General features: G+C 39.6%; 1 protein-coding gene across 4 annotated transcripts; it reads right to left on the bottom strand.

The window, feature by feature from the left end:
* Positions 1–267: 267 nt before the first annotated feature.
* On the bottom strand, positions 268–27,372 carry cpne1 (copine I). Of its 4 annotated transcripts, none has more exons than XM_005729647.1 (16): positions 27,231–27,372; positions 9,217–9,345; positions 8,946–9,125; positions 7,532–7,606; positions 7,373–7,444; positions 6,917–7,000; positions 6,602–6,691; positions 6,419–6,517; positions 6,250–6,336; positions 5,728–5,787; positions 5,381–5,514; positions 5,142–5,196; positions 4,909–4,963; positions 4,353–4,486; positions 4,029–4,265; positions 268–3,361 (listed from the first exon to the last, which is right to left on the bottom strand). In XM_005729647.1, exons 2-16 carry the CDS (start codon positions 9,343–9,345, stop codon positions 3,245–3,247), a joined length of 1,608 nt encoding a protein of 535 aa, XP_005729704.1. In that variant the 5' UTR covers positions 27,231–27,372; the 3' UTR covers positions 268–3,244. The 4 variants fall into 4 exon arrangements, with proteins under 4 accessions (XP_005729704.1, XP_005729703.1, XP_005729702.1 ...); XM_005729646.1 differs by lacking the exon at positions 27,231–27,372 and adding an exon at positions 10,532–10,873; XM_005729645.1 differs by lacking the exons at positions 268–3,361; positions 4,029–4,265; positions 4,353–4,486; ... (10 more) ...; positions 8,946–9,125; positions 9,217–9,345 and adding exons at positions 17,636–21,420; positions 23,670–23,736.
* Positions 27,373–27,659: the final 287 nt, after the last annotated feature.

The following is a 27,659-nucleotide window of genomic DNA, read 5'->3' as shown; positions in this document are numbered from 1 at the left end:
AACAAATGTTTGATTCCAGCACAGATGATCAGATAGTTTGACCAGCTCTGAGTGTGTTCGACTGAATATAAAGAGCAAAGCCTCCCTTTCAACCCGATGGAGCTGAAACATGAACGTCAGTATGTTTGTGTGAGAAATCATTCATGCTGAGAGGTAGACTAGCTAAACAAACAGTCGTCCTTCTCTCAGTAAGTAAAGATAAGAAGAAAATGACGTTTTTACAAGAACAGCAGCAGCTCTTCCAATGAAACACAAAAACCACCACGCTTTCCATTTCCCAGTTTTTATTACCATCTTGAGAAAAGCATTCTTCACAGACAGGTTTATTATTGGTTATACTGGTTTAGTTACACAGGTAAGTCGATAGTAGTTAGCCGAACAAGCAGTGGAGCTGCTAGTCACATTATGCTGTGGCTCCACAAACTATTCTAATCACAGCCTGCAGCAGTGTGGGAATACTATGGCAGATGTGGTGCTTTATCATTATTAATACCTAATCTTAAGCTTAAGTTGTTGATACTGTGGGTTTGTGAGATGACTGCACCATGTGACCAATCAATATGATCAACAATTGACTCCTAAAATATGTTTTACTAGAACAAAAATATATTTCAGTATTCAACATGTGAAAACAGAAGTTTCCCTTTCTTTAGAAGCACCAGGTGAAGGTGAAGGTGAAAAACAACCTGTAAGAAAAAAAGCTTTCTACTGAATCTACTAATGTTTGGTACAAAAAACCCCAAAACAACCAAAATGAAATCACTATTGTTCTGATTTTATTATCTTTTTCTACAACAGTTTAGAATGTTCTGTTTGCAGAAGATTCAAACACTGCAGACCCTAACCCCTTTGCCACAGCAGAAATAAACCAGCAGCTCCCGACCTAAAGGCTTGGCATAGCGCAGATCATGAGATGAAGAAAAGAAATTTAAAGAAAACAAAACACAAACTGACTTTTCGCCCAAATTTTGTCCAATACGTGGAACTTTAAAGAAAATCAATAAAAATTTTGCCGTTGTTAAAAATGTATTTAAATGATACGGATCTTTCTGTTGAACTGATCACAGCTGTTAATACAGTAGTTGTGTGCGCTGCTGTGACAATTATAGTCAGTTCTGCAAGGAAAAGGATTTTGGCAAACAGTAAAGCAAAACAAGGGAGATGGTGTTTTAATAAGAATCAGTTTATCCCATTCAGCTGATCTCTGAACTTCTGTGACAAAATTAGCAGAGGATTCACTTCCTGCGAGTCTATCAGGACGCTGTGCAGAAGAGGTGGCTTTCTATCACCCATATTCATGGTGAAATACAGTTTCAATTAAAAATAGATAAAACAACGTGTTTGATCACTTTTGCCTGACCTTTTCCCCTGGAGATCTGATCTCTCAGAGTTTTAATTGAAGAAAATCAAACCAGCACTTTCATGAGACTGAAACAAGAAATCTTGGCTCAAGTTAAAATAAAAATACAATCAATACAGAGTACAAGAATTTGACCTAAAATTAGCTGTGAAAAGCGAACGTTGATGTCACTTTTCTTCTTTTCGTTTGCAAAAGTGATGATGCGACATGAGTAAAAAAAGCTCAATCTTGCCATGAGTTTGGAGGTCAAGACACCGACCACAAAGTCGAGCGTTTCAGTTTAACCAAGCACTTCTTTTTCCCCATTTTTCCTCCTTCCTTTCCTGCATTTTCTCTAGCTAATCTTTTAAAAAACAAAAAAGGCACAACATCTAATAATTGTTTAGAAGTCTTTACAGCTGAAGCTGTGGTAACAGTATTTTATAACAAAATTAAATGTGACTATGCTGTAAACATATTTTGACACGTTTTAAATCCCAGCATCCCAGGCTGTAGGAGCCATGTTTATCTTGAGGTTTCTTAAAGTGTCCACAATGCTTGCTGTTTTACGACTTCACTGCGTTTCAGTTACATAAAAGCTTCGTTTGATTATTAATTGCTTACTTCTGCATCTCATGTTTTCCTTGGCATTAATCCTTCAAAGCCTGGACATGTTGCTGTGATATGGAGTTCAAGCTTGAATACAAATTCATGTTTTAAAGTGTTCGTGTTTGCTTTGGAAACAATTTTTTTCCAACTTCAATAACATCTTATTTGCATAGGATCCAAATAGAGCAGTGATGTCACTGTGCAGCACAGGTGGCCATTTTGGCTCCCAGGATTCATTCAAGTGTGAAAAGTTTTCAGGTTTATTCAAAAAGGCACTTTACTGTCATTGTTCTAAACTTTGTTTGACTTCACTTTGCACATTATGTTTGATACTAATTGCTTTCTTATAAAGCACACATTATATTATCTTTAATGTCCAACCTCGACTCTATTTCAATCAATTGATTGCTGTTGAATTGCAGACGTTCAGATTTACTAGTAACCTGCAAACGTTACTGACATAATGTGCAAAATGGAGCTCTGGGAGCCAAAATGGCAGCATTAACAACCAGCAGCACAAGAGAGCTATACAGAAACATCCAGGCTCAAGTAGCAAGAAAGAAGCTAAACTAAGGCTACACTATAAGGCAGCATTAAAGTCTATAGTAAGGCGGTAGGTGTAAAGCTATATATCATTTGTAATATAATCTTCCAGCAAAGTGCAAGGTATTGGCACATTTATAAAAAAAAAAAAAAAAAAAGCTAATCAGAGCAACACACACACAGAGCTGAGGAACCAGGAGCTGCAGTGCCACTCATGTCCACTAGGGGCTGCTGTGATAAAACTACATTTAAACGAATGAGAAAACCCAGACATCTGTGCAGATTTTAGAGATCACATCTCCTCTGTCAGTAACTTTCTTCTTCTGTTAGAATACATGTGGAACAAAAACAAGACACTTTTTCTCCTGTGTGTGTGGCTCTTTGTTATTCAAACACATGCTAACAAACACATGTGATCTGCATAGATACTGTGGAAGCAGCAGAAGGAATAAATAATCTGCCATTTCTATTCTAAGATTATCATTCCACCTATAGAAGACAAAGATCTGGAAACAAAGACATTCTTAAATGGAGTAAACAAAACTGGGATGTTTTCCTGTGGCATCCTGATTGGCTAACAGCTGAGTGCTGTTCTGCAATTGGCTAACACATCAGCGTGGTCCTTGAAGAGTGGTCAACTTTGTGGCTGAAGGCCGAGTGGGAGCATGTGGTCTAGCGGTGGGTTGGAATGACATGAGGGTGGGCCTTCGGTTTTGGGGAATGTGAGGGTGGGCTTTAGGGCATGTGGAATGTTTAGGATTTAGCAGCAGCCTGAGATTTTGGTGGTTCCAGCCCTCTCGTTTTAAAATAAGAGACCAGCTGATTGGGAACCTCCGCGAGCACAGACTGAGCCAGAGCAGCCTGAGGAGCCTGGAAAAAGAGAGAGACGTTGTTAATGATTTCCTCCAACACCACAGAGTCCATGCACAGAAATGACTTCACCCCCAGAGACAGGTTAACATTTAGAGTATATTATTTTAGACCTGAACAGGTTTTAAATTAAGAAAATATTTTCTGTTGTTGATGCATTTTTGTTTTGTGCCCTCTGAGGAGAGTGGTTGCATGAATTGAATGTAGAGACTTATCATCATTTCTATGAAAGAAATATCCCTTCATCTATAAAAGTACACAGGTAAATCCAGCAGGGTAGTTGGAGGGAGGGGTCAGCCGTCAGTATAAAACAAAACTGGATGAGAAAAGTTGTCATTCTGGAGGAAGATGTAAAAAAATAATGTCCTTGCATTTCATTAAATTCAAGCAAGAATCCACCTAAATTCTGTCTATATTTGCCTATTTAGGCACAGTGACTGCACTGTTTTAGTGGAAAGCATCTAACAATCTGCTTTGTGCCGTGTCGGCATGAGAAGTAATGTTTCTGTTTATCTTTCAGGTTTTCAGCATAATAGTTGTCATAAAAGTTGGAATAGTATTAAATTTATAACTAAAGAATTAAAATATTAAAATGATAGGCCACAGGAATGAGTCCTTTGTAACTGAGCCTGAACTTTCTTTTAGTCTTCTTATGCATCACACTTACATCTGCAAACTGTCTGTACGGCACGAACTGGACAATGTCTCTGGCGACTGATTCTCCAGTTGTTGACCTAAGCACACCGTCATCTCCATCCAGAAGCTCCATGGCCTTAAAGTCAGCTGGTCCTACCCCCACAATAATGATTGACATGGGGAGTCTTGATGCCCGAACGATGGCGTCCCTCGTCTGGTCAAAGTCAGTGATCTCGCCATCAGTGAGGATCAGCAGGACAAAGTATTGCTGCAGAGACAAGAAGATACATGTCAAAGTTAGACTGTGTATTTCAGGCTAATTGTCTTAAGCTTTAGTTGTTATGAGTTCACTCACAGCGGCAGCATTAGCCTGTGCGGCACCGGCAGCAATGGAGGCAACGTGGTTGATGATGGGGGAGAAGTTTGTTGGTCCAGAGAGCTTGATCTGAGGCAAAACCATCCTGTAGGCTTCAACAATCCCCTGGATGCCTAAGAGTGGCAGCAGCAAAGCAGAAAAACCAAACTTTAAAAAGAAAATCTGTTAACTCTTCCCTCCTTGGATGCCTACTAAGGGTAACCATGTTTCTCCTTTTTGAACTGAGCGGTTTCTGTCACTTTTCAGGTCTGCTTCAGAACAAAATGACTGTGTGTGCATCAGATGTTAGTGAGAGAGATCTCTTCCCATGCAGCTACCTTTGGAAAAACCCATTCTAATGCTCATCAAATCACATCTTTATTGATACATAATAAGATGTTAAAACTCATGACTAAGGGTACAATCTTTTTTTTTTGTCAAATAACAGCTAAACTATCTTAAATAACATTTTAATTAATTCTTCCTTCACCTGTTTTTTAAATGGAATAATCTAGTAAATCATATCACTTTTGAGGTACAGTAAATGTGTGTGTACCTTGGCAGTAAGGGTTAGTTGGGTTGAAGTTGAGGGCGAATTCGTGGTGTGCCGCCTGTAGGACCAACAGTAGAACGGTTTAGTAAACCGGACGTAACTGGTTTAGATCAACGAAATCAAATCAGAAAATTACAAAATAATTTTTACACCTCAGGGAATTAATGATCTCTCACTTCAGAAACAAATAGAAACTAAAGAAACAGGCTTTGTGATTGGTCGGTTAGAGAGCTGACCTGGTAGTCTGGAGGTAATTTGGCTCCAAAACCGAACGCTGGGAAGAGTTTATCGCTGAAAGAGGAAACAAAATAATGACTGTTAGACATAAAGATCAGAAACATTTTCATTTCACCAGAGGTTAGAGTGCAGTCAGGAGAGCAGAACAAGAGCTTAGAAGGCTGCAGAGTTTAGAGTTTAAGGCTCAGGTTGGAGATGTGAAGTTGTTTGGGTGTAGTTTGAGTGAATGAGTACTGACGTGTCATAGTCCTGGACCACGTGGCCCACAGACCACAGAGCAGACAGGTACTGGTTCAGCCCATCTGCACTCATATAGTGGAGAGAGTTGGGTGAGCGAGGATCACCATTAGAGCCAGTGAAGTCAATCCCGACCTAAAGCGTTCACATAAAATTACTGCGTTAGTTTATTAACTTCTTTTTCAACTGCTCAAGTTGATTGATACGTTGTGATCAGTAGCTGAAAAGTCAAATGACAAAGATAAGCCACCCTATAAACAAAATATTTTATTTATCTTTGAGTTACTGAGCTTGGTTAGATAAATTACACCACTTAAAATGTGTGCATGTGAGCTGGCGTTGACATACGGTGAAGTTGATCTGGCAGCCACCCATCACATAGTCCAGGAAGGTGTACTGAGTGATCAGCTGCACACAAACAGAGAATCAAACATGTTTCGATGCATGCATCTTTACTAAAGATTCACTTCCGTCACTGCAATAGTCACCAACAAGCCAAGCTGACAGAGCTCTGATTAGCAGTGAACAGTTCAAGAAAACTCAATGAATAGAAACTTCAGTTCAAGAGAGGAGGAATCTGTTCAGTCTGTCTGACAGTGGTTTACACAGTAACTGTAGAGGAAGAGTAGAATTAGTATCCCTAAGCTGAACTTTATGCACATCGTTTTCTCCTTTGTTTATTTTTATCTGATATATGTTTTTGATTTACTTGATTTTATAATGTTAATAACCATGTAATGTGTACTTTCTTGGGCAGGTCCCCATTAAACAAGTGAGATTTTAACTTTAAAGGAATTCCCATTTAAATAAAGTTGAAAATTTTAAAAAAGTAAACCCCTTGAAGAGAACCCTGTGTCATGTAGTCTTTACCTTGCAGCTCTTGACAGAGACAACTCCAGAGTTCTTGTAGCTCTTCTTCTTCTTCTGTTTCTCGGGATGGATGCAGTCAAATTGCACCTGGAGAACAACACGGCACAGCTCAATAACCTCTCAGCAGCAAACTAAAATACGTCACGTGTCTTATCATCGCTGGACTCACCGGTGAGCCGTGTGCTGTTTTCTGCATATCGGAGACTTTAGTGGTGAAAGAACCAATCAGATCATGAGATCCATCACTGTCGTAATCAGAACAATCCACCTGCAAAGGAAGGACAGGATTTAATGGAACAGTTACACATTTGATTGGCTGTCATGAACTGAGGTGGATTCTAATTGGTGGAACCTTCAGAGGTCTTTCAAGGTCGCTGTAGCAGAGAGTCTGCAGAGGGATGGTGAACTTCTTCCAGGTTGGATTCAGATTGTTCTTCACAACCTACAAAGAGAAAACACAAATACACAGAAACAGTCCTCATCTCGGTCATCTTCACCATAATTTTTCTGTTTGTGCTTTTGTACTTTTTCCACGTGATAAGCTAAGAGTGTTAGATGTTTAAATTGAGGATATTTTGTATTTCAGCAACAAGAAAGAGTTTGAGAAGGATCATAGCAATTGACAGCCATCTCTCACATGAAATAAGGTGTGTGCATGTGTGTTTACCTCTGTCCTGTGGACCAGCTGCCATTTTCCATCATCTCCCTGTCTAAAAAACTCCAGGAATGGATCAGACTTCCCAAACGTATCCTAAACAAACGGAGGACAGCATGCTGCAATCTCATTTATTGGCGATGCATTTTACTAAGCTGTGAGGGTAGATTAGAAAGCAACACACATACTCTGATATAGCTGCATGTCATCAGTGGCTCAGATATATAAAAGGAAAATTCAGTACACATTACCAAACTCTTTGTAATAAAAAATGAGAGTCTAAGAAAAGCTCAAAATTAAAAAGCTAAAAAATACACTTAAATTATGTTTTTAAGCACAAAGGTGAGGAAAAATAAGACCGATGGGGAGTATCAAGAAACACCATCAGCCATCCAGAGCAGCTGTTCATGAGATCAAACCTCAGTGAGTAATAATTAAGAATTAAATAAAGTAGGAAGTAGAAGATACCTTCTTGTCAAGGTTTTTAGCCTCCCACTCCAACTCAATGGCTCTGTTGTCCTTTATCTCCTCTGCTGTGATCTACACACACAGAAACACACACACTTATGTTAAAGTCACAGTCATCATAATCTTGTTTTATTCTCAGTACAGCGATACTCTACATACAGTGATGGTTCCCTTCCCAGCAGGTTTGCCCTTCTTCAGCTGCAGAGGTCTGGTCACAGTTTTGCTGGAAACTATCTGAAACACACAGAGAAGGTAATGTTTGCAGCTTAATCATTGACAGCCAGCTCCCAAACCTGAATTTGCATAACACAGTTTGTCCAGCAGAGGGCAATGTTGACCCCAGAGGAACTTTTTAGTTTCTTGCCTAACAAAAATAAAGTGTTGTTGAACATTTTAATGGATATCAGATTATAATCTTATATCAGCTTGCATGCCTCAAACCAGTAGACTCAACCTGAATCTGTAAGTTTAAAAAAACAACAACAAAAACGCCATTTCAGAATTAAAAACAGCCAATCAGCTGCAGCACAGACAGCATAGCTCGTTATGGTTCAATGACACCACTAGAGGGCGCCAGCATTACATTGGAAAACTGCAGAATAATCTGCATTGAATAATCTACACTAGGGGTGTCAAACTCAAATACACAGTGGGCCAAAATTCAAAACTGGAACAAAGTCGCGGGCTAACGTTAATATTTATTGAAATATATTTATTCCTCCAGATATAAGAATGAATCTTTTCTTATGGACTCAAACACGTTTTGCTGAAAAACTGAACAAGCAAAGCTTAATACTAAACAATATATATATTAGCTGTATAATACCAGTAGGCCAGCTCTGAGAGTTTGACACCTATGATCTACACATTGTAAGACTGGAACAGCTGATCGTGAATCATTATGTTAGTTAAAAGAAAATTTATTTGCAACAACTTTGCACAATAATTAAAAACCGTGAAACATTTCCTGCATCTCAAATTGTTTATTTCTTGGTCATATTTCAGCTAGTTTCTGACACGTTGCCACAAAAGTTTTAATGAAAGTTAATGAGTTACAATTCCACTTTCAATAAAGAAAGTGCATCTACTTATTTCAGTAACTTTATAGTGAAACTTGTGTTATACGATTGATGTCACATACATTTATGAAAAATGTATAAACTTTATAAAAAGTACCCCACCCTTGCCCACCCACCCCACTAATCTGAGCGACCCCCATCACTCAGGCCGCTCGCAAACACACTCTATTCAGACCAAGTCTGTCTTCTTTTGCACTACTCCCAAGCACTTTGCAACTTGTACTCTAATGTGTGCCTTTCTCTTATTTTTGTATATATTTCTCTTTTTTATATATATGTCCATCCTATTGTATACATTTCTCCTGCTTCTTCTTGGGAAACTGGAGAAAGCAACAGACTGAAAGTTACAATTCTAACCTACAACAGTTGGGACACAAAAACAAACAAAAAAATAAGCTTGACTGCATTTTGAAGAGCTGAACCTCAGTCTACTGAAAAATAGATTCTAATAAATCTGGTATTGAAAGTAATAGCTGATCACATTCGGTGTGTACCTGGCCAAGTGTGATCTCCACCCCTCCCAGGTAGTCATCATCACCAAGGTCAGAGCTGGAGTTGTCGATGTCGTAGACACCCAGCTTCAGGTTCTGAACTTTCTCGAAGTGATAATCCAGTCGGAGACGCTGACTGAAGGACGGGCTGGAGTTGTTCTTCAGACGCTCAGTGCGGCCCAACTGACGCAGAGAAACACCAACAGGATTCTCACATTAGAATGAAGTCTGAAGCCAAACAAAGCTCTGTTCTGAAGCGTGACTGTCATATTACCTCAGCCCACTTATCTCCTCCAGTGCTCTCCAGCAGGACACACAGAGGATCAGACTTTGACCCCACATCTTTATCCAGCAGGTTAGCACAGGAGACACTCAGCTCCACCTTGCTGACACAGTCTGCCATCTGAAGGAGGAGCAGAAAAGAAATTAAAATCAGCATATTTCAGAACTTAAGAGTTCAATATCAGCATAGCTTACAGTGACAGCTGTAACGTTAAAATAGTCATTCAAGAGTAGAAATGTGTGTCTTTACAGCAGTTATAGTACCCTGTATCAGAAAAAAACAACTGCAAATAACACCAATGCTTATCCATAAGCACTGAATCACTAGAAACACAAAGCCTCAGGTTACCCAAAGTGGCCACAACAACTCAGCCGCTACAGATCAATATAAACACAACATCTAATCACGATCATACTCTTCTCATCTCCTGCTCCTGTACATTAGTTAAACAAAAACACGCGTTGGTAACAGGATTTTTTTTTTTTAACCATACTGGGTCTTTGCAAGCAACCACCTGGTCCAGGAAGTGAGTCAGTTACCTCATATAACCTAAGTGCTGTGTCACTTTTGGTCAACTCATTATACATTAATATATACTTTAATCATATTGATTAAAAATAAAAACAAATTATTTTATATTGCAATCCTGATAAGTTTCCTTTTGGTAGCAAGCCAAAACCTCTTTATTGGTATGCCACTCAAAACCGGAAACTTTCAGCAGAGTTCCCTAAGATGTCCCCAAATGAAACAGCAGCTCAAAAACACCACAAATGCAATCACTCTTTAACCACAAACAGCTGCAGAATTTAACTGAAGTTTGGCAAGATCTCAATTTTGTGTTCTGCAACTTCCTGCACCACAGAGTCATAAAACAGCCCAAATGTAAGACAGCATATCTCTGATGACTGTATTCATTTATCTTTTCCACATTCAAAAGAGGCCACCGGTCTCAGACACTCAATAAACAGAGGAAATGTGGCGGTATCGTCTTTATCAGCAGCCATAAAGTCAGCCAGGCTCTTCTATAACAACTCATGTGACATATTCGCACCATCTGCCACCTGATATGCCGTTTTCATTACAAACTAAATCAACAAAAGGAGCAGAAGCAGGTAAAGGCACCACCCGCACGAACTTGAGGAGTAGCAGCCCCTTAAAGGCAACATCAGCATGAGATTGAATGGAGATTTGACTTGACCTGTAAAACCAGTTACACCAGCACAATTCTCCAACACACGAAGTTCACACACTCTCGCACAAGCACACATTTAAAGAGAATTATGCCATCATAAATGCTAAAAATCACCTTATTGGATCCGTTATATTTTATCCCCTTCAAACAGGAATAAAAACCAAGGGCGGTGTACAGCCACTCCCACAACTCGCGAACGGAAACTACTCCCTGTTTTTTCTGTTAAACACACTAAAGAGCTCACTAAACGTTATCTGACCAGTTTATCAGGATTTCTAGTAAAATACACGCCACACAATACAAGCCTTGAGTAACTGAGACGAAAATAACTCCGTTTGTCGTTGCTCGAAAGCCTTCGATGTCACGGGAGGGTGGTGGCCAGGCTAACTATTCTATGATTGAACATGCGGTTGCGTACTCGACTCCTGATTGGCCAAAACAACCGTCAGTAACGCCCTCTGATCCCGAACAAGAGTACGGTGACGTTACTACCTTTCACATGTCCTGTAGACTCCTTCACAATAAAAGCTCAATAACGCCAAACGCAATCAATCCTCCCACTCATTTAACTTTCCAATCACACTACAGCCGACCAGGTATAATGCACATTGTTGAGTAATTAATAATTATATTAGTAGTAATGTTGGTACAGAGACAAGAACAACAGAAAAGAAATCATACCACCTCGTTTAAACCTTAGCATAGCCTGAAGATATTATTATTACACCCGCCTCGGAATTAAGCTGCTGCAGCAAACGGGGAAACTATTCCAAAGATTACTGCACCAACAACAAACCAAAGCTGATAACCCCAAACACAACGATGACAGGACAGAGAGAAAAACGTCCAGAGTCCCTGAGATCTTGCATAATTAAAGCTTTACTTCCAAACACAAGCACAACAAGACTTAAAGATATGGTAAGGATTAAAGCATATCCCAGTGCAATAATGCAAAAATGTTTAACAGTGTTACACACTTTAACACAATTCATAATCCTTGAGGATTATAAATCGTACAAGTAATTTATAAATGATCATGACTGCATCCCATCAGAGATAATATTCAGTCCACCTAATTTTAGTTTAAATTATCATGGCTGAACAATCCATCCTAATATGTGTATTGTTTTTGCTAAAGTCCAGCATGTTTACGAGGGTGGTAATATTGCTACAGAGATGTAGCAATATTTGGAGATTTATGTATGCATTTCCAATTGAAGATTTATTTTTTCCAAATTTCACTTCAAAACTGACCTAATAGAAAAATCTTTTATTAATATCTATTTAAAGCTTTCAACCTCATTTTTATGTCCTCCAAAGTAGAATTCCCGTTGCTCTTTTGTAACGAAGCTATAAGAAAGATAATGTGTGTTGGGGGAGGGTGCTATTGTTTTTGTTTTTTTCTTCATCTGACTTGATGTTTGAGGGAAAAAAGATCATGTGCTTTAAGACTTAAACGTTTTAGTGCTTTTATATTGAAGATCACATACTTGGGCCGGAAGTGCTATTGCAGCTGCAGTTAAATGAATGAATGATGAAGCAGATGTGCTGTGGTGATCAGAAGAAGAGACCAAATAGACTGAACAACAGTCAGAGCAGAGGAAACAGAACAAACTGCACACAGCATGAGTCACCCTCCCCACAGAGAACAATATGGTTTCATTTTATTCATCCTTCGCAGTAGAACCACAGTGCAGTCTGAAAAGCAACACAGAAACACACCAGGAAAAGCACAAACAGATAAATGCAGTACGGAGGGAGAGAGGGTAGGGGAGAGTATTGTTGTTTTATTTACCGTGCAGATCTCACATGCATAAACAAACAGAGCTCCTGCTTCAGTGATTCTCATTCTGTAAGGATCTCTTTCCCTGAAAACTACTCACACCCTTTTCTTAAAAATAAAAATAAATAAAAATCTTTGGGACTTAATTGTGAGGAAATATGTTGAAAGTAGCATACTCCATGGTTTGAGTAAGATGCAGCCTCAAAAAAGAGCTGGAATAAGTTTGCACCCAATCCATGCTATAATAATGTAACAGGAACCTTAAGCTAAACATTATACATTAAACATTATATTATTCTTCTTTAGCCCTAATTTTATGTTATGCTCATCAAAAATAAATAAACCTGAAACTCACGCCAACTGTCTGATTAAGTTGGAAAAACATATGCACTTGCTAAGTTTATCATGACCTCATGCAAGACCAAAAAAGTTGAGAAAAAACAGCATCTGCAAGAACCGACAGGGCTCAGATTACCCCTTTTCCTCCATATCTATCTGTATATCTATCTAGATATACAGATAGATATCAGTTTTAACATTACCTTAGTGTACTTAGGTGTTAATTTAGCTTCATGTACATTTATTATATTGTTAGACTCACTGCATGATTCTATACAATAAAAATGTTGTTTCTTTGTTTTGTTCTTATTTGGGTCATTAATTTGCATTTCTGTAAAATCCATATGATGAAAGGCTTACTAATTAACAAATACTAATATTTCAACATTATTATTATTAAAGTTGAAGCAGCAAGGAATCTAGAAGTGGCATTAAGAAAATGCTCAAACTTTGTAGGCATATGTAAGTGTTTCATATGCCTTAAAAAGAAAAAAATAATACGTGATCAGTCCAGTCAATAATCTTTCGCACAATTTCCTCCATTTCCATAAGTGGACTCCTCCCCATTCTTTATACACCACTTCTCATTCAAGGATAAAGAAGGTAGTATATCGTTTTCTACTTAATTATAATATATATATATTTTAAATTACTTATTTGTTCATCCAACATCACTAGGTCAGGTTGCCTACCTACAATTATTTTGTGAATTTTGCATTTATTTAGCTGCATGTGTTTACATTTTTTTTTAATTATTTTATGTTGTAAAACTATTGTATATTTGGGTTAATGTTACTAGTCATTTATTTTCAACTGATTTTCAAATCATTACCAAAATAATGCTAAATAGGCAGCAACTTTATCAGAAAATGCCAGTCTTCCAATCTCCGCCATCTAATACCGCTATATATTATATGAATTGCATATAAAAACCCATCTACCAGTTGCTAACTATGAACAACAGGTAAAATATTCTGTAATGTCTATACATGACCATCTATATATTGCCGTGGCTCAATTTGCATTCCAACGCATACATCTACCTTCTACACCATCTATAGGCCTCCAACAGGTAACTTTTACTAATAGAATACCATTCACAGAGCACTATTTGCCATCTAGACAATGCTATCTGCAGAGCACCATCATCTAACAATCACATTCAATCCACATCTATCATGTGTTGGTTACTGGCCAGAAGCCTCTGGCATCAGCAATACCCTTTACCTTTTACAACCAACCACAGTTTACATAGCCCACCTTCTGCACCATCTATTGCAAGGGTGTTGAACTCCAGGCCTCAAGTGCCAGTGTCCTGCAGGTTTTCGATGTCACCCTGTTTCAACACACCTGATTCAAATGATAAGTTCATTACCAGGTTTCTGGAGCACTTCGAGACATGTTAGGGAGGTAATTTAGCCATTAAAATCAGCTGTGATGGATCAAGGACACATTTAAAACCTGCACCGACCCTGGAGTTGGACACCTGTAATCTATTGGCTACCAACAATCACTTACTAACCACAGACTACCTTTGACAGTATACTATCTACCTTTGACAGAATATTGTCAACCATCACTTACTTTCTGTCCACAGGCAACCATCTACATTTGTACTGTACCAAAAATCAAACACTATGTTATTATACACATTCCTCTATCTACCATTGACATAGCATATTCTATAGAACGGCATCCACCTTAAAAAGTCATCAAAAGTTAGCCATTTTCAGCCATTTAACAACAACCACTTTCTATCCATAAGTCACTATATTGGCTACCATTTGTAAGCCGTTGTTCCATCCACAGGCTACTACTATCCAAAACAATATAATCTAGAGGGCACCATCAACCCTATATAATCATCAACAGCTTACCAAAAGCTTGCCAAAACGCTACCATTTACCTGAAATCATGTTCTATTCTTCCTCCGTTACATAGTAAGTACTGTATAGACTTCTATCCACAGGGCATTGCTAGGCATGATTTACCTTCTATAGGTACCCTTTTAGAAAGCTATTACATACCATACACTTCCTATAACTTAAAGTCTAAATGCTACCAGCTACCTTCCAGTGCTCTTATGATCAAAAGGTTACCATATATAGGCTACTATCCACCAAAAATTACTTCCTATCCACATGCTACCTTGTACTAGTTGCCATCTACAAATGAAATGCTACATAGGCTACCATCCACAAACTACTATTCACCACTTAACTGCCAGCCTTTACCTTTGAATCAATTCAGTTTTAGTCATATAGTGTTTTATTTATGCAAGTGTAAATTTATTGATATCACAACAGATGTTTCCTCAAGGAGTTTTATGTTGTAAAACAATAATACAAAGAAAACTCCTGCTATGAGCAAGCCCTTGCCAAGAGAGAGAAGAAAAACTATTTTAACAGGAAGAAACCTTCAGCAGAACCAGGGTCAGGTTTGCAGATGGCTGCCACTCCCTGAGCCTGTGACTATAAAATCTTAAAAGAGCTCAATCTACCACAAGTTATCTACAGCTTGACATCCATAGGTTTAACTCGCCTACAGACTACCATTTACAGGCTACAAAAAACCCCTCTACTACCTTCCAAGGAGTTTATACAGGCTAGGAGCCATCTAATAGCTACCATCGCTCATAAGTATGTATCGCCTTCCAAACATTGGGCAATGTAGACAATCTAGTGATTCAAGGCTGTAGGCCTGCCACCTGCTCCATTTTTTTGAATCATTGAACAATTATGGCCTTGAAAACTAATCTAGGATTAATGATATTGGTGCTCTACAGGCAGCACCAGCACTTTTCAGGGTATTGTTGATAAACTATGTGAAATTTCTCATGTGCTTTAAATTTCACTCACCTGCAAGATCTGCCTTCTGGATGTCTATTTATCAGGAGGGTGGAAAGCAGCTGAATGATTGACAGCTCAGTAGCAGTCACGCTGGGATAATTTTTACCCCTGCCTCACACTCACCCACCAAAACACAGGTACTGCACAGACATGCATCCTTTGCAGACCAATTGTCAGAAAAAAAATTCTCTTTAATTTGCACTGCATTTTCTCTTCACTCCACACACCAGCTTCACAACAAAGACACAGTCATCTTTCCCAGCAACCATTTTTTAAAGACAGTGCTTCAGTTCTCTTTATTACAGCCTGCTTATCTCCCACAGTTTCACACAAAGTTCAGCAATGCATGCACATATTGTTGAACGCTGTTGTACCTGCTTGGAGGTTAACCATATCCAGATAGCAGACGACTCCTCTTCAGACAAAACTACCTCCACTGATGCTCTCCACTACCTCTACTCAGTACAACAGAGTTGATAATACATCCAAAGGCTTTATTTTAAGTTTGCAGCAAATAAAAAATAAATAAAGCACATCGACAAAAATGAGAGCAGCTGAGGTGACAAATCAAAACTTTGACGATTTGGTTGAAAACTGTCCTGTAATTTGGGATAAATGATCTTCCACAAATTGGTTTGAATTTGCTCAGAGAAGAGTTCAGTGAACAACAAAGGCTGTCATAGAATATCATAAACCTCTTGTTCATATATGACTAGTGTTTGTTTTACCCTGTCAGCTATTATTTAACTCTTGGTTTCAGGATGAATTTAATTATGAGCTCTATTTTGTGTGGAGAATTAGACAACATGAATACTGCTGAGGCACAAAGGGTTAGTGAAGTTCTGCCTTCATGTCCCATCATATTTCTAAGGGAAGCCTAAATTTTCACAAAAAGCTACAGCTATTTTCTGCAGCTACAATGTACACACAATGTGCTTTAGTTCTATAACTGTGCAAGAATGCATAGGCTCTTCATAAACAATTCCACTAAGAAAGCATTTAACTAAATTCCTAACAAACAACAAAAAAACAGCTGAAAGTGTAGTAGTAGTAACTGTAGCGCAATTCACCTGTAACATGCTAGACAGTGCTCCAGAGGTTTGTTGCTAAACAATTATTTTAAAAACGCCAATGAAAATTTTCTTGGGAGTCAGCTTCCCTTTTTCAGCATCACAGCAGAAGTGGTTAAAAATAGTTTTCAACCAAGTATTCTAGGGACTGGAAAAAAACCCATTGTGTACTTAACTCAGTTACTGGGTCTTTGCTGTCATAGTAGTGGTAGTTTCATGTAGGGTTGGGCGATATATCAAATATACTATACTATGTATGATGACTTTTTCCACATACAATAGTTAAAATGGCCTTAACATAACCATCTAGTATAAATTACCATGGCAATATTCTGCATGTAATTCCCCCCGCAGCCAACCCACCTGGCCGGGGGGGTAGGGAGTATATTACCAGACTGGGAAAAACATGGTGACAGCGGGAGTTTCAGACAAGCAAGGGAATGAGACTCGCTAGCTAAACAATGCTGTAATTCGCAAAATATGCCATAGAGCTATTACCGTAAAAGGTAACTGTGAGACCTGCAACTGTTCTTGGTCAGTCGTTTTTATACTCACTATCTAGACTTTTGTTTCTGTAATTTGAGGTCATCAAATGTTTTATTTTACAACTTTTATAGTTATAAGCACAAAAGAGCACCTTTTTTGTTTTATTTTGTTTCAGGAATTCTTGATGTCCTTTTTTTGTTGCTATGATCTTGTTTTGTTAAAAGTCTAGTGTTAACCACAGAAAGAGATTTACTGTGACAGTATAGTCAAACCTCTGTGTGCAACTGATGGTTAAAAAAATGTTTAAACTAAAGCATTTCAATTGATTCAGTCATCTTATTCTGACTGTTTCAAACAGCAAAACTTTCACGTCAGCCTTTTTAAATTGTGCCTGTTTTTTTTTTATTTTTTACATTGTCTTCCAACTCCAGAGAAAATAAAACCATTACATGTACGCCTCCTCCCCCCAAACACAAAATCTCTCTACTGTGTAAAAGAGAACGGATAACTATATAGGTTCAAGTTCTTTCCCATAATAACGCCTATTCATATTGAGTTGAAGATGTCGATATTAAAGGTCACCTGTATTGGAAACAAGTCCAAACGAGTCTTCCATTCTGCTTCTACAAAAATAACTCATATTCAGTCAATTTCCATCATCAGACAGTGAAGAGCAGTCAGAAAGAGCTCATCGCAGGTGAGGAACATCCTTTTATTAGCTAAAGTAAAGAGGACTCCACATCATATAGGGTTATACGTTCATACAAGTTTTTCACACTGACAATAGAGAGAAACAAACATAAGCTTAAAGAAGAAAATATCCAAAACAATTATGAAACAACAAAAAGCTACCAAACTAAAAACACTACAGACTTCATCTTAGCGCTCTACAATCCAAACATCTACTGAGCAAGTGCTGTGGAAAAAGGGTGGCATTGTTCAAACACAGCGAGATGATAAAAAATGTGAAAAATTAAAGAAGTTCAGCAGCCCCTTTTTACAAAATAAAACTGAAGTCAGCAATCTGTCCATCCCACACACTCCACGTATCAACAGAGGACTGTTGCAACACAGATTTGAGACAACATTTACTATAGCAAGTGTCTTTCTTTTACAATGGCCACAAAACTTCAAGTCAGTAATACGTTTTCCACAGCAAAGGGGCATGTCAACATTTCACCAAAGCAACATTTGATCATTGCAACATAGCTTTTTTAAAATCATGATTTCACCACAGCAACAAGGAATGTGGAGAATTACAGCAACAGAGCATGTTAATATCGAACCACAGCAGCGCAGCATATTTAAGCATATACAGCAATATTAGCATAGCAAAAAAACAACAAAAAAGACACACAGAAAAACCTAAAACAGTTGAGTGTGTTCGCTGCATCATGAGTTGACATGATTTGGAAATAAGCTGTGATGTCATTAACAGCTTGAAAACAAAAGGACCAAAATCCTCCCATCATCATCATAAGCATCATCATCATTACAATCACAGCAATATTAATTATGATACTGTGCTATCAAAGTCAGTGGAGGAGCTGCAGAAAAGAGCAAAGTCATAGTTTTCTACTGCACAGACTGCAGGGGATCTGGCTTACCTGCCAATATCTACACAAAGGGACAGTCACAGCACAGGGCAAGGTCTGAACTGTGTCCAAAATCTGGTATGGTTTAGGCTGGCTTTGTTTCAACTTGACTTAATCCAGGTAATTTTAACTACAGTCAGTGTAGGGGCTTTAACCAAGGCTTATCTTGACCTTGCGTGCTCCAATAGGTCGATCATTGAGGTCCATAACTGCAGCAGTGGCCTCCTCGTGGCTCTGAAAGGCCACCATGGCCTCTCCAGTTGGCAGGCCTTTCTCATTAAACTGTAAGCAGACTGAGCCAGGCAGCACCTGGTAACCGTAAAAGAAATCCATGATTTCATCCACTGTCACGGTGAATGGCATGTTCTGCAGCTTTACAATTGTTGGGCCAGCAGCGCCACGCTGACTGCTAGGATTATTGGATCCTGCGGGGGCTGGCTGGTTGCGGAGACCCTCTGCCCCTGGAGTGAACACTGGCTGTGCACTCACCGCTCCACCACCTGGACGCCCCTGGTTGTTGTTGGCCCCTCCCCCTCGGTTCTGTCCTCCCACACCTCCTTTTCTGTTGGCATTGTCAAAGGGTACCAAGCCTCTCAGCCCATCCTGGCTGAATGGACCCCCTCCTGCAGCTCCACTACGAAAGCCAGGTGGCTCCAAGATTGGCGCTCCAGGAAGGCCTGCAACTAGTGGGGGAGCCACGCCCAAATTAACATCTCCCAATCCCGCAGCCAGTGGTGGGAGAGGAGGAGGGCCTGCTAGCCCATTTCCTGGAGCTGAAAATGGAGTCACAAATGGGGGGCTGTTGAGGTTCCCCATAGTGTTTCTGAGAAAGTTAAACTCCTCACCACTAATCCCAGCAAATGGATTGATTTGGGGTTGCTGGGGAATTGTTTGGGCTTGTTGGTGGTGGTTTTGGTTCTGCTGGTTCTGGTTGCGTTGGCCCCTCTTATTTTGGGGTGGAGGATTTCTTTCAATTTCTTTCATCTGATCAAAGGTCACAAGATGGACAAAGGCATCCCGTCCATTGAGCTTTTGACGGTGCAGTCTTTCAGCTTTGCGAGCATCTTCTTCAGTTCGTAGTTGGAAGATGGCTTGTCCTAAACCGTTGCCATGGCTATCTGTCAGGACCTTCAGGGTGTCCTCATAGATGCCCACACCCTCCAGAAAGGCTCGAACATCCTTCTTGGAGATGTTGTAAGGTATGTTGGTAATGTGGGCGCAATTTCTGGGCATTTTTAAGCCATCCTGGTTCTTGCCATCACCCTGTGCTGCTTCACGCTTGCGGATGGCATCAATCTTTTCTAGCATTCCCTTACGGCTGATTGGGTGAACCTGAATAAACCGGCTGCCCATATACTGCATGTGAGCACCTAGAGCTCCCTTGTAGTCCTGTTCCGATTTGAATTCAAGAAATCCCTCTCCTGTGGCTCGTCCATTGGGGCCATAGGCAATGTAGATACTGTCTTCTACAATGTCCAAATTCTTAAAGAACTCCTTAATCTGTTTTTTGTCTGCCTCATAAGGAAGGCCCTTTAGGTACACACAGAACTCCTGTCGGTGGGGAGATCGCGACCTTGCTCGTTGATCTCTGCCTCCTGCCTCTACATTACCACGGCGGTGCTGCAGATCTTGTGACTCATTACTGCTATTTGATTTGCTGCTGTTGTGAGGAGCATGGCCTGCCAACCCATCATTGAGGCTGGCCCACTGACGCTCAGAGCCAGGGGTGATCTCAATGAATCTTTGGCCCATCATGCCACCTCCACGCTTCACTGCTTCAAAGCTCTCCTGGGGTGAGAAGAACTTGACCATAGCTCTACCAGTTGGCCGCCCCTGTCCATCCCTCATCAGGCGAACAGCATCAACCCCCAGACCCCGAAAAAATTCCCTGACTTCCACCTCTGAGCATGAAAATGGGAGGTTTTGCAGCAGAACAAACAACTCATCAGGATTGCCAGCTCCTCCCCCAGTGGCTACGGCAGCAGCCGCCTTCATGTGGGCTTGAAGGCCAAGTGAAGCCAGAGGAGAAAGAGGGTTAAACAACATATGGTTGGGTGTCCCAAGAGGAAGGCCCGAGCCTAGTCCAGCTGGGGGAGGTAGGGAAGGGTTGAAGGGAGGTAGAGAGGACATGTGCGGAAGGTGTGACATAGGAGGCACTGGAGGTCCTTGGGACAGTGGCGAAACAGTAGGAACAGGAGGAAGGGAGGAGACTGGAGGAGGAATTGGTATAGTAGGGAGTGTGGGCATAGGAGGCATGGAAGGCATGCTGGGAAGTGGAGGAATGGGTGGGGGTCCTGCATTAAGAGATGCCAGTGCTGTGGTGATTGTGGGAGCAGAACTGTAGCTGTTGGGGAAGCTGGGCACCACGCTGGCCAAGCTGGTTGCAGCTTTGTTATTTGGTGGCTCCTGAGATGAGCTTGCTGCCGTCACTGCAGTCGGGGTGTTACCAAAACCCTGATTTCCATGGCTACCGCTTCTCCCCCCTGCCCCAGACTGTACTGTGGGTATAGGGGCAGCACTTGCTTGACGACTGGCATTTCCTGCTGTAGGTGCAGCAATCTCCACAGCCCCTGCCCCAGCCTCAAATCTCCGGCGACTGAGTTCAATCATATTCTGCATTTCTGTCTTGCTGCTAAGCAACAGCGACACTTTGGAGCCCTTAATGGACCCACCTGTTCGCATCATGCCCAGCCGTGCGTCCTCATCTGTGGCGAAGACGATGAAAGCCTCACCATGTTCACCCCCCACGATGTGCACTCCCCCATCAGGAATGGTGAGGCCAGAGAAGAAGTGCCTGATGTCCATGGTGCCAGCCACTATGGGCAGACCCTGCAGTCTGATGACTACCGCCATACTGACTGCTAAACAACAGCCCTAAAACCTGGGGAGAAAGCAACACTACCATCAGATGAAGAGCAGAGAGAGGGTGACCAATCGTTTCCAGATTTTTTTTTCTAGTAAACTTGGATAGGAGTCTCTTTTGCATAGCCAGCAGTGCTTACAATTTTAAGCGCTTCATAATAACAAGTTCTCAATCTTGCACTCCTTTTTGTCTTGCCATCTGGAAACCAAAGGTTTTTTGGAAGGGGTTTGGGGAATAGAGGTAAGAATTTTAAAAATTTGCACAAAACTGTCAACTAAAACAGTCTCTCTGAACCACTTAATAGGTTAGCTAAACTTTCATTTTGATAATTAAGCAATCCTGCCCAACATATTTTACTAGACCACAAAACAATCTTAAGCTTTAAACATAGCTTTAGTATTGAATAACTGACAAGTGTTAAAAACAGTGCATAGCAAGAACAAAGAAATTGTGCTTAAAGAACAGCAAGAATTTCAGGCAGGCTTAAAGACAGGGGGAAAAAACAATCCAGATAAAGTTGACGCTGTGATGATATGTGGTATATTCTCTCCTAAATTGTCATGAATTGCAAATATATCTAACATTTAAAAATTCTGAAAAAAATTTTTACATGCCAAAAATGAGACTCATTTGTCATCTGTGATATCTTCTTGTCCTTCTAAACCATGCATGCACCTGGCCAGGTCAAATTCTAATCCTCAGTAAAGCTTATCTGGTTTGTAAAGACAAGTAGCACAGCTTTTGTTTCATTCAACAAGCATTTTCAGGTATCAACATACCTTCAATGTGAATTGTGTGCACAAAAAGAAAACTTTAACACAACTTGTTTTACTTTCAATACTAGATTGCATAAAAGCATCTGAAGTCCAGGGTTTCCGCCAGTGTTTGAGTATCAAGCATTAAGATGGTTGCATTTTCAGGTCGTGTTTATTTAATTTTTATTTAATTATGAGCTAAAATTATGACTGTTAGTTAAACACTAGCTACCGTATCTTGTACGCCTTCTGTTTTTAAACATTTGTCAACAAATTTATTTTTTTAAAGTGTAGCATTCACACCAAATGTGAAGCAAAGTTTTGACAAAAGTCTATGCAAGTTCATGCGGGTAATGGAAATTAAGGCAAATCCACATGTATTCATCTTTCTCTCTATTCTCCCAGAGACTAGCGTCTTCTGACATCACCAACATTTAGAAAGTGAGGACCAGTTTAATGCTGGTGTTAGTGGATTGAAGGAGCTGTATGGTCGAACAGGAAAAAAACTAAAAAGCTTGGAGAAAAGTGAGCAAATTTGAAGATGTTCTTGTGAACATTTAGAAATGATGGCAGCACTGCAGTGATTTTTCTCCTACTGGCCATTATGGCCAAACATTTGTGGATTCCATAAAACTACTCAGCAAGTGTACTGGCGCAAGGTGAGACTTTTTTTTCACGTTTGGTGCGAACACTCTTAAAACAAATAAAACAAACATACTAAAATAAAATGGACTGAAGTAGCAAAATGTTTAATACCATTTCACCTTTATTTTTCAGCTAATTTCTGCCCAATTACATTCGCTAATTATAGCAGGCAAAAATCATCCATCGCTGTATACAAGATTAACTGTGATTCAGTGCACTGTAGGTCTGTGCCATATCATATTGTCCATGACAATACTGATATAACATTTTAAGTGACATAAAAAAGTCATTATCCAATATCACTGGTATAGCAATACTATGTTTTTATGAACCCTACCCAACCTATCTGAAATTGGAGTTTCTTTAGCAGCCAATAAAACATTCAGCATTTTTTTTTGTCTATATCATGATTAAAATATTGTGATACAATTTTGAGGCTATATTCCCCCCCCCCCACTGCCCTCCTGCTGGTGTAGCCTATTGTACTTTGTACTTTGGTTGAATAGTGCCATGTTAATACTTCCTCCTCCTTTTTCTGCTTTTTCTGGCCTTAGGTACATTTAGTAAGGCCACTAAGTTATGGCGGAAACCCAGTGAAGCCCAAAGAGGGAATTTTTAAATGTTTTAATTTTTGTTTAAGATGAAACGGATGATGAAGTGTCATTCAACCCAGTTTGTCTAAGGTTTATCAAGGCCTTGAGTCTTTGCAGTGGTAGTCTGGAATATTGAGCCCTAATAAACTGGCTGCAACAATAAGGTTCATTAAGTTGTCTATCATGCAGTACAGCGATATTGCTTGTTTATTCAACTATGGAATCATTCGTGCAACAGTAATCCTTTATAAATCTCATGCAACTTCCAACTCACCAATGCAACTAAGCTGTGTGTATAGTTTCACTGTAACAGACAGAGGTTTTCTGCAGGATACTGAAACCTGGTGAAAAGGTCAAAGAAACAAGCATTCCTGTTTTTAAAAACATCATCAATGAATTCAGCCTTTCACAGAAAAGAATGGTACGTTGAGCCATTTTCAAGAAGGTTTTGACAGGATGTGCTTTATCAGTTTCAAGTATTTGCACTCACTCAGTTAAAAAAAAATGCTGAATATTGCACAAGTAGTATGTGGTGGAAGAGTTTAGCCCTACAACTAAAAGCTGGTCTTATCACGGAAAAAGCACACGAAAATTGTTCTATAAGCTCCATGGACACTAAAACTGGAAATCTTTTCCAACAACAGATCATCATAATGAGACAGCAAAAAGAAAAACTACTGCCAGAAGCAAAGAAGAACTCCAGTCCAAAGTTCAACCTCATCATGACTAAGACTAGCAGTGCCCACAACATATCACACTAAACTAAAACATTTAGGCTTCGTAAACCAACAACATGATGACTTCAGCTACGAAAAAATGTAATTATCAACAAATAGATAATAACAATATCTGAAAACATTCAGCAATGCCCACCAAACGTCAAAGCAACAACCCAAAAAACCAACCGATCTGGCAAACAGGTCGAAGGCAACATCACAGTGTTGACCAAATCCAGCAGACAACACTTCAGCATCTGGCTTTAAAAGAGCACAACAAGCGGAACAAACCAAACCAGCAAATATGCAACACATCGTCAGCAATTAACACAAATCATTGGGACAACTATTACAGAAGTAACAACAGTAACTTATCAATTACAGCAACATTTTCAACATTTTGTCAAAAGCAAATTTAGATATATGTAAACCAGAGCAACATAAGCATCACGTCAACCAGAGCAACATTAGCATCATATCAACCGGAGCAACATTAGCTTTAAGTAAACCAAAGTAATATCAGCAACTAATTACCAGCACAGCACCAAAGACAGCAGCTGAGCAGAGGAGAAAGTACAAAGCAATGAGTTGCAGAGGAACATGTTTGTATGCCAGGATGCTACCCACAACTCAACACACCCACCAAAATCAGTCTGGACATTAACATTAGCATTATCAGCGTCAGCAGTGTACCCACTGCTTTTTTAAACTAGATTTTAAACAATTTCATTCAAGACATCCACTACCAACATCAACAGCAGCAAGAGGATAAAACACAGCAGAAGAGGAAACAGCAACAAACAAATACTGTCAAAGAATCGAGTAACCAGAAGCAAGTTTAAACATTCAGCTTGTATTAACACAACAGAGACACAGTGAAGCTGATAAATCACACAAAGAAAACCAGAAACTGATTTTCAAGAAAGAAACTTCAGAATCAAAAGGAAAAACACACTGTCTTAATTTGTTGGTTCAAAGCTGGAACGCATAACTGGCTGTCAAATCCATCAATCAAAGAGTGGAATTGAAGATGAAAAAAGTAAGACCATAATCTACCAAAGAACAAGAATGAGGAACTCTCCATTCACAACATTCAGCATGTAGATCAAGTCTCAGATGGGACAATGAGACTGCCTCTGGGATGAAGCCCAGAGCACACCTGAGCCCTCCTTTTTCAGAAATGTCTGATAAAGAAAAATCTCTGGCACAGAGCTCCATTGGCCTGCGCAATGCACACTGAGCCAACAGAACAAAATTAGAAACCACTAATACTGGAGAAACTGATAAATATTCCTGTTTGCTGTGTTCAGCATCCAACAGACCAACTGGGGAGTCATTCACAAACTCAACTAAAGCCCCTTTCAGACATGCACCTTTGATGTGAATGTTTAGAAGCACTGATATACAAGTCTCATGTTTGTTTAATAGTGTACATGAAAGGCCATACGAAGGGATGCACCAATATATTTGGCCAAATTGACTCATTAATCTTACATACTGCTGTGTGAGAATTAGTTATGATAGTCATATATTCAAAACGTCACAAATTATACATTTATGAAAAAAAAAATTCCTTGTTATTACAATTGTCTGTTATATTTTAACATGCAACTCTGCTCCTCACTTATTTCCCAAAAAGGCATCACAGCAGATAATTTGGCAAACATTTACACCGAATACCCATCCTGATAAAACTCTCCCTTTTATCCAGGCTCGGGACCAAAACCATGTTTGTGTCTCTTCCCAGTCTGAGACACTTAAGTAAAAATGTTAGCTACTACAACTTGAAGTGGAAAAAAAATCCAGTGCAAACTTTTTCAGGTAAAGTTGGCAAAGCAAAACTACCTGCAGAGATCTGGGACTTAAGTAGTTTTCCTTATTGAATGCTATTTCTGACTGAAGTTTTCATCCCTGTTGTTAACCTATTTGCAAATAAGATGATTTACCAGTTGCTGTGGTGTCACATTGGTTAAAGAAAGTGTGAAACAGTGCTGTCACAACTGTCCACAATTCATTATAATGGATAGAGAATCAAACCATTCCGATGCGTTTACTTATGTTTTCTAATAAATACTTCTAAAAAATACCTATTTCTATAATTTAAAAATTATAAAAACAATGCAAATAAACAAAAACATTGGTGCATCCCTGGTAATGAGTGTGAAAAAGACATAACTTTAGAGTCAGTCTTACACTTTAAGCTGTTCTTTATGTTGACAACCTAAATCTTGACTATGCACTTACCTGTAGGAATTACATAAAAACAACAGGCGCATCATCGTCATAAATTCAGGCTATACAAAAATATGTAGCATTGGCCTATGTTGCATATGTTAAATCATGATATTAACGCTACAGTGTAACGGCATGTATACTGTATACTACATATTTTAGAAGCTCTCTCTCGGTTCTATCATGACTGAATTAAATCATGATGATCACAGGGGAGAGCTGGGATTGCATATTTCATATCTGAAAAGGGCTGATGTTCATAAACCAAGACCACACATCAGTTAACAGCTATCAGAAACGTCCCCACATGGTCTCCATGACTACTCAGCCTCATCTTGAACAACATCCTCTCTGACAACATCGCGGCTCAACGCTTAACGTCATTACCCAAAGCCGGGGTTTACTGGTTTCTACTATGCAGTGACTGACGGCGTTGTATCGTAGCAAATATCGTTCAAAACCTTCCTCCATGCCCATCACTCCACTCAATAAATACACGACAAGAACACGAACTGACGCTCAGTGAAAAATAGAAAAATGTATATATCTGCTTGCGGCTACGGTTAAGACACCGTTTTACACAAAGTCTGCTTACACTTTTTCTTATGCTAACAGTCATTACGCTTAACAGGCATTCATAGTCTACGTGGAGTTTATACAGTGGTAGCTAACTATCAAATTTTCAGCAGATAAGAGTGAATGTAGATTATACCGCTTAGCTTCCTAGCAGGCTAATGCTCATTAGCGACCTAGCTGACTGGGGTGGTTGCTTTGTATGTGTGCGTGTCTGTGTGTGAAGTGCAGCGGAACAACGAGCAGGCTGCGTGCTTTCATCGGCTCCCGCTGTGATTTCGTCTTTTAGCGAGCAGCCGCGGATGTGTTCTTACCGAGAAATTTGTCAACAAACACACTGAGGTTTAACTCATGAACGCGGGTCTTTTCTTCTCCCTTCTGCAAGCTGCTGCTACGACTGCACGAAATGTCGGCACAAACACCGCGATGACAGGCGTGATGACGCGAGAACACGCAGCTGGGGATATCCTGATTGAGCGACATCGCCACCTGTCGACTGGGGGAATTAAGTAGTTTAGTAGACCTTGCCTTATCTATTCCACTGCACCTTTAATCACTCTTCTTGACAACTTAAGTTGTTTTTGTAGATTATAAAATTACGAATATTTTATAATATACTATACAATTACTATATTATTATATACATTTTTTGTTGGGTAAAAACAGGGGTTGTACAGTTCTAGCAAATGTGAGAGTTATTATTTGGTAAGACTATCTTTATTTTTCAGAGATAAATTCATATA

The sequence above is a fragment of the Pundamilia nyererei genome, unplaced genomic scaffold, assembly GCF_000239375.1.
Source record: "Pundamilia nyererei isolate P.nyererei 1_Seehausen unplaced genomic scaffold, PunNye1.0 scaffold00034, whole genome shotgun sequence".
In the NCBI taxonomy this organism is placed as follows: Eukaryota; Metazoa; Chordata; class Actinopteri; order Cichliformes; family Cichlidae; genus Pundamilia; species Pundamilia nyererei.
The sequence above is the reverse complement of the archived record's forward strand: the minus strand, read 5'-3'. Positions and strand labels throughout refer to the sequence as shown.

What these genes read in the sequence shown, in the direction of transcription:
- cpne1 (XM_005729645.1), bottom strand. Translation starts at nt 21,392, where the DNA reads ATGGCGGTAGTCATCAGACTGCAGGGTCTGCCCATAGTGGCTGGCACC.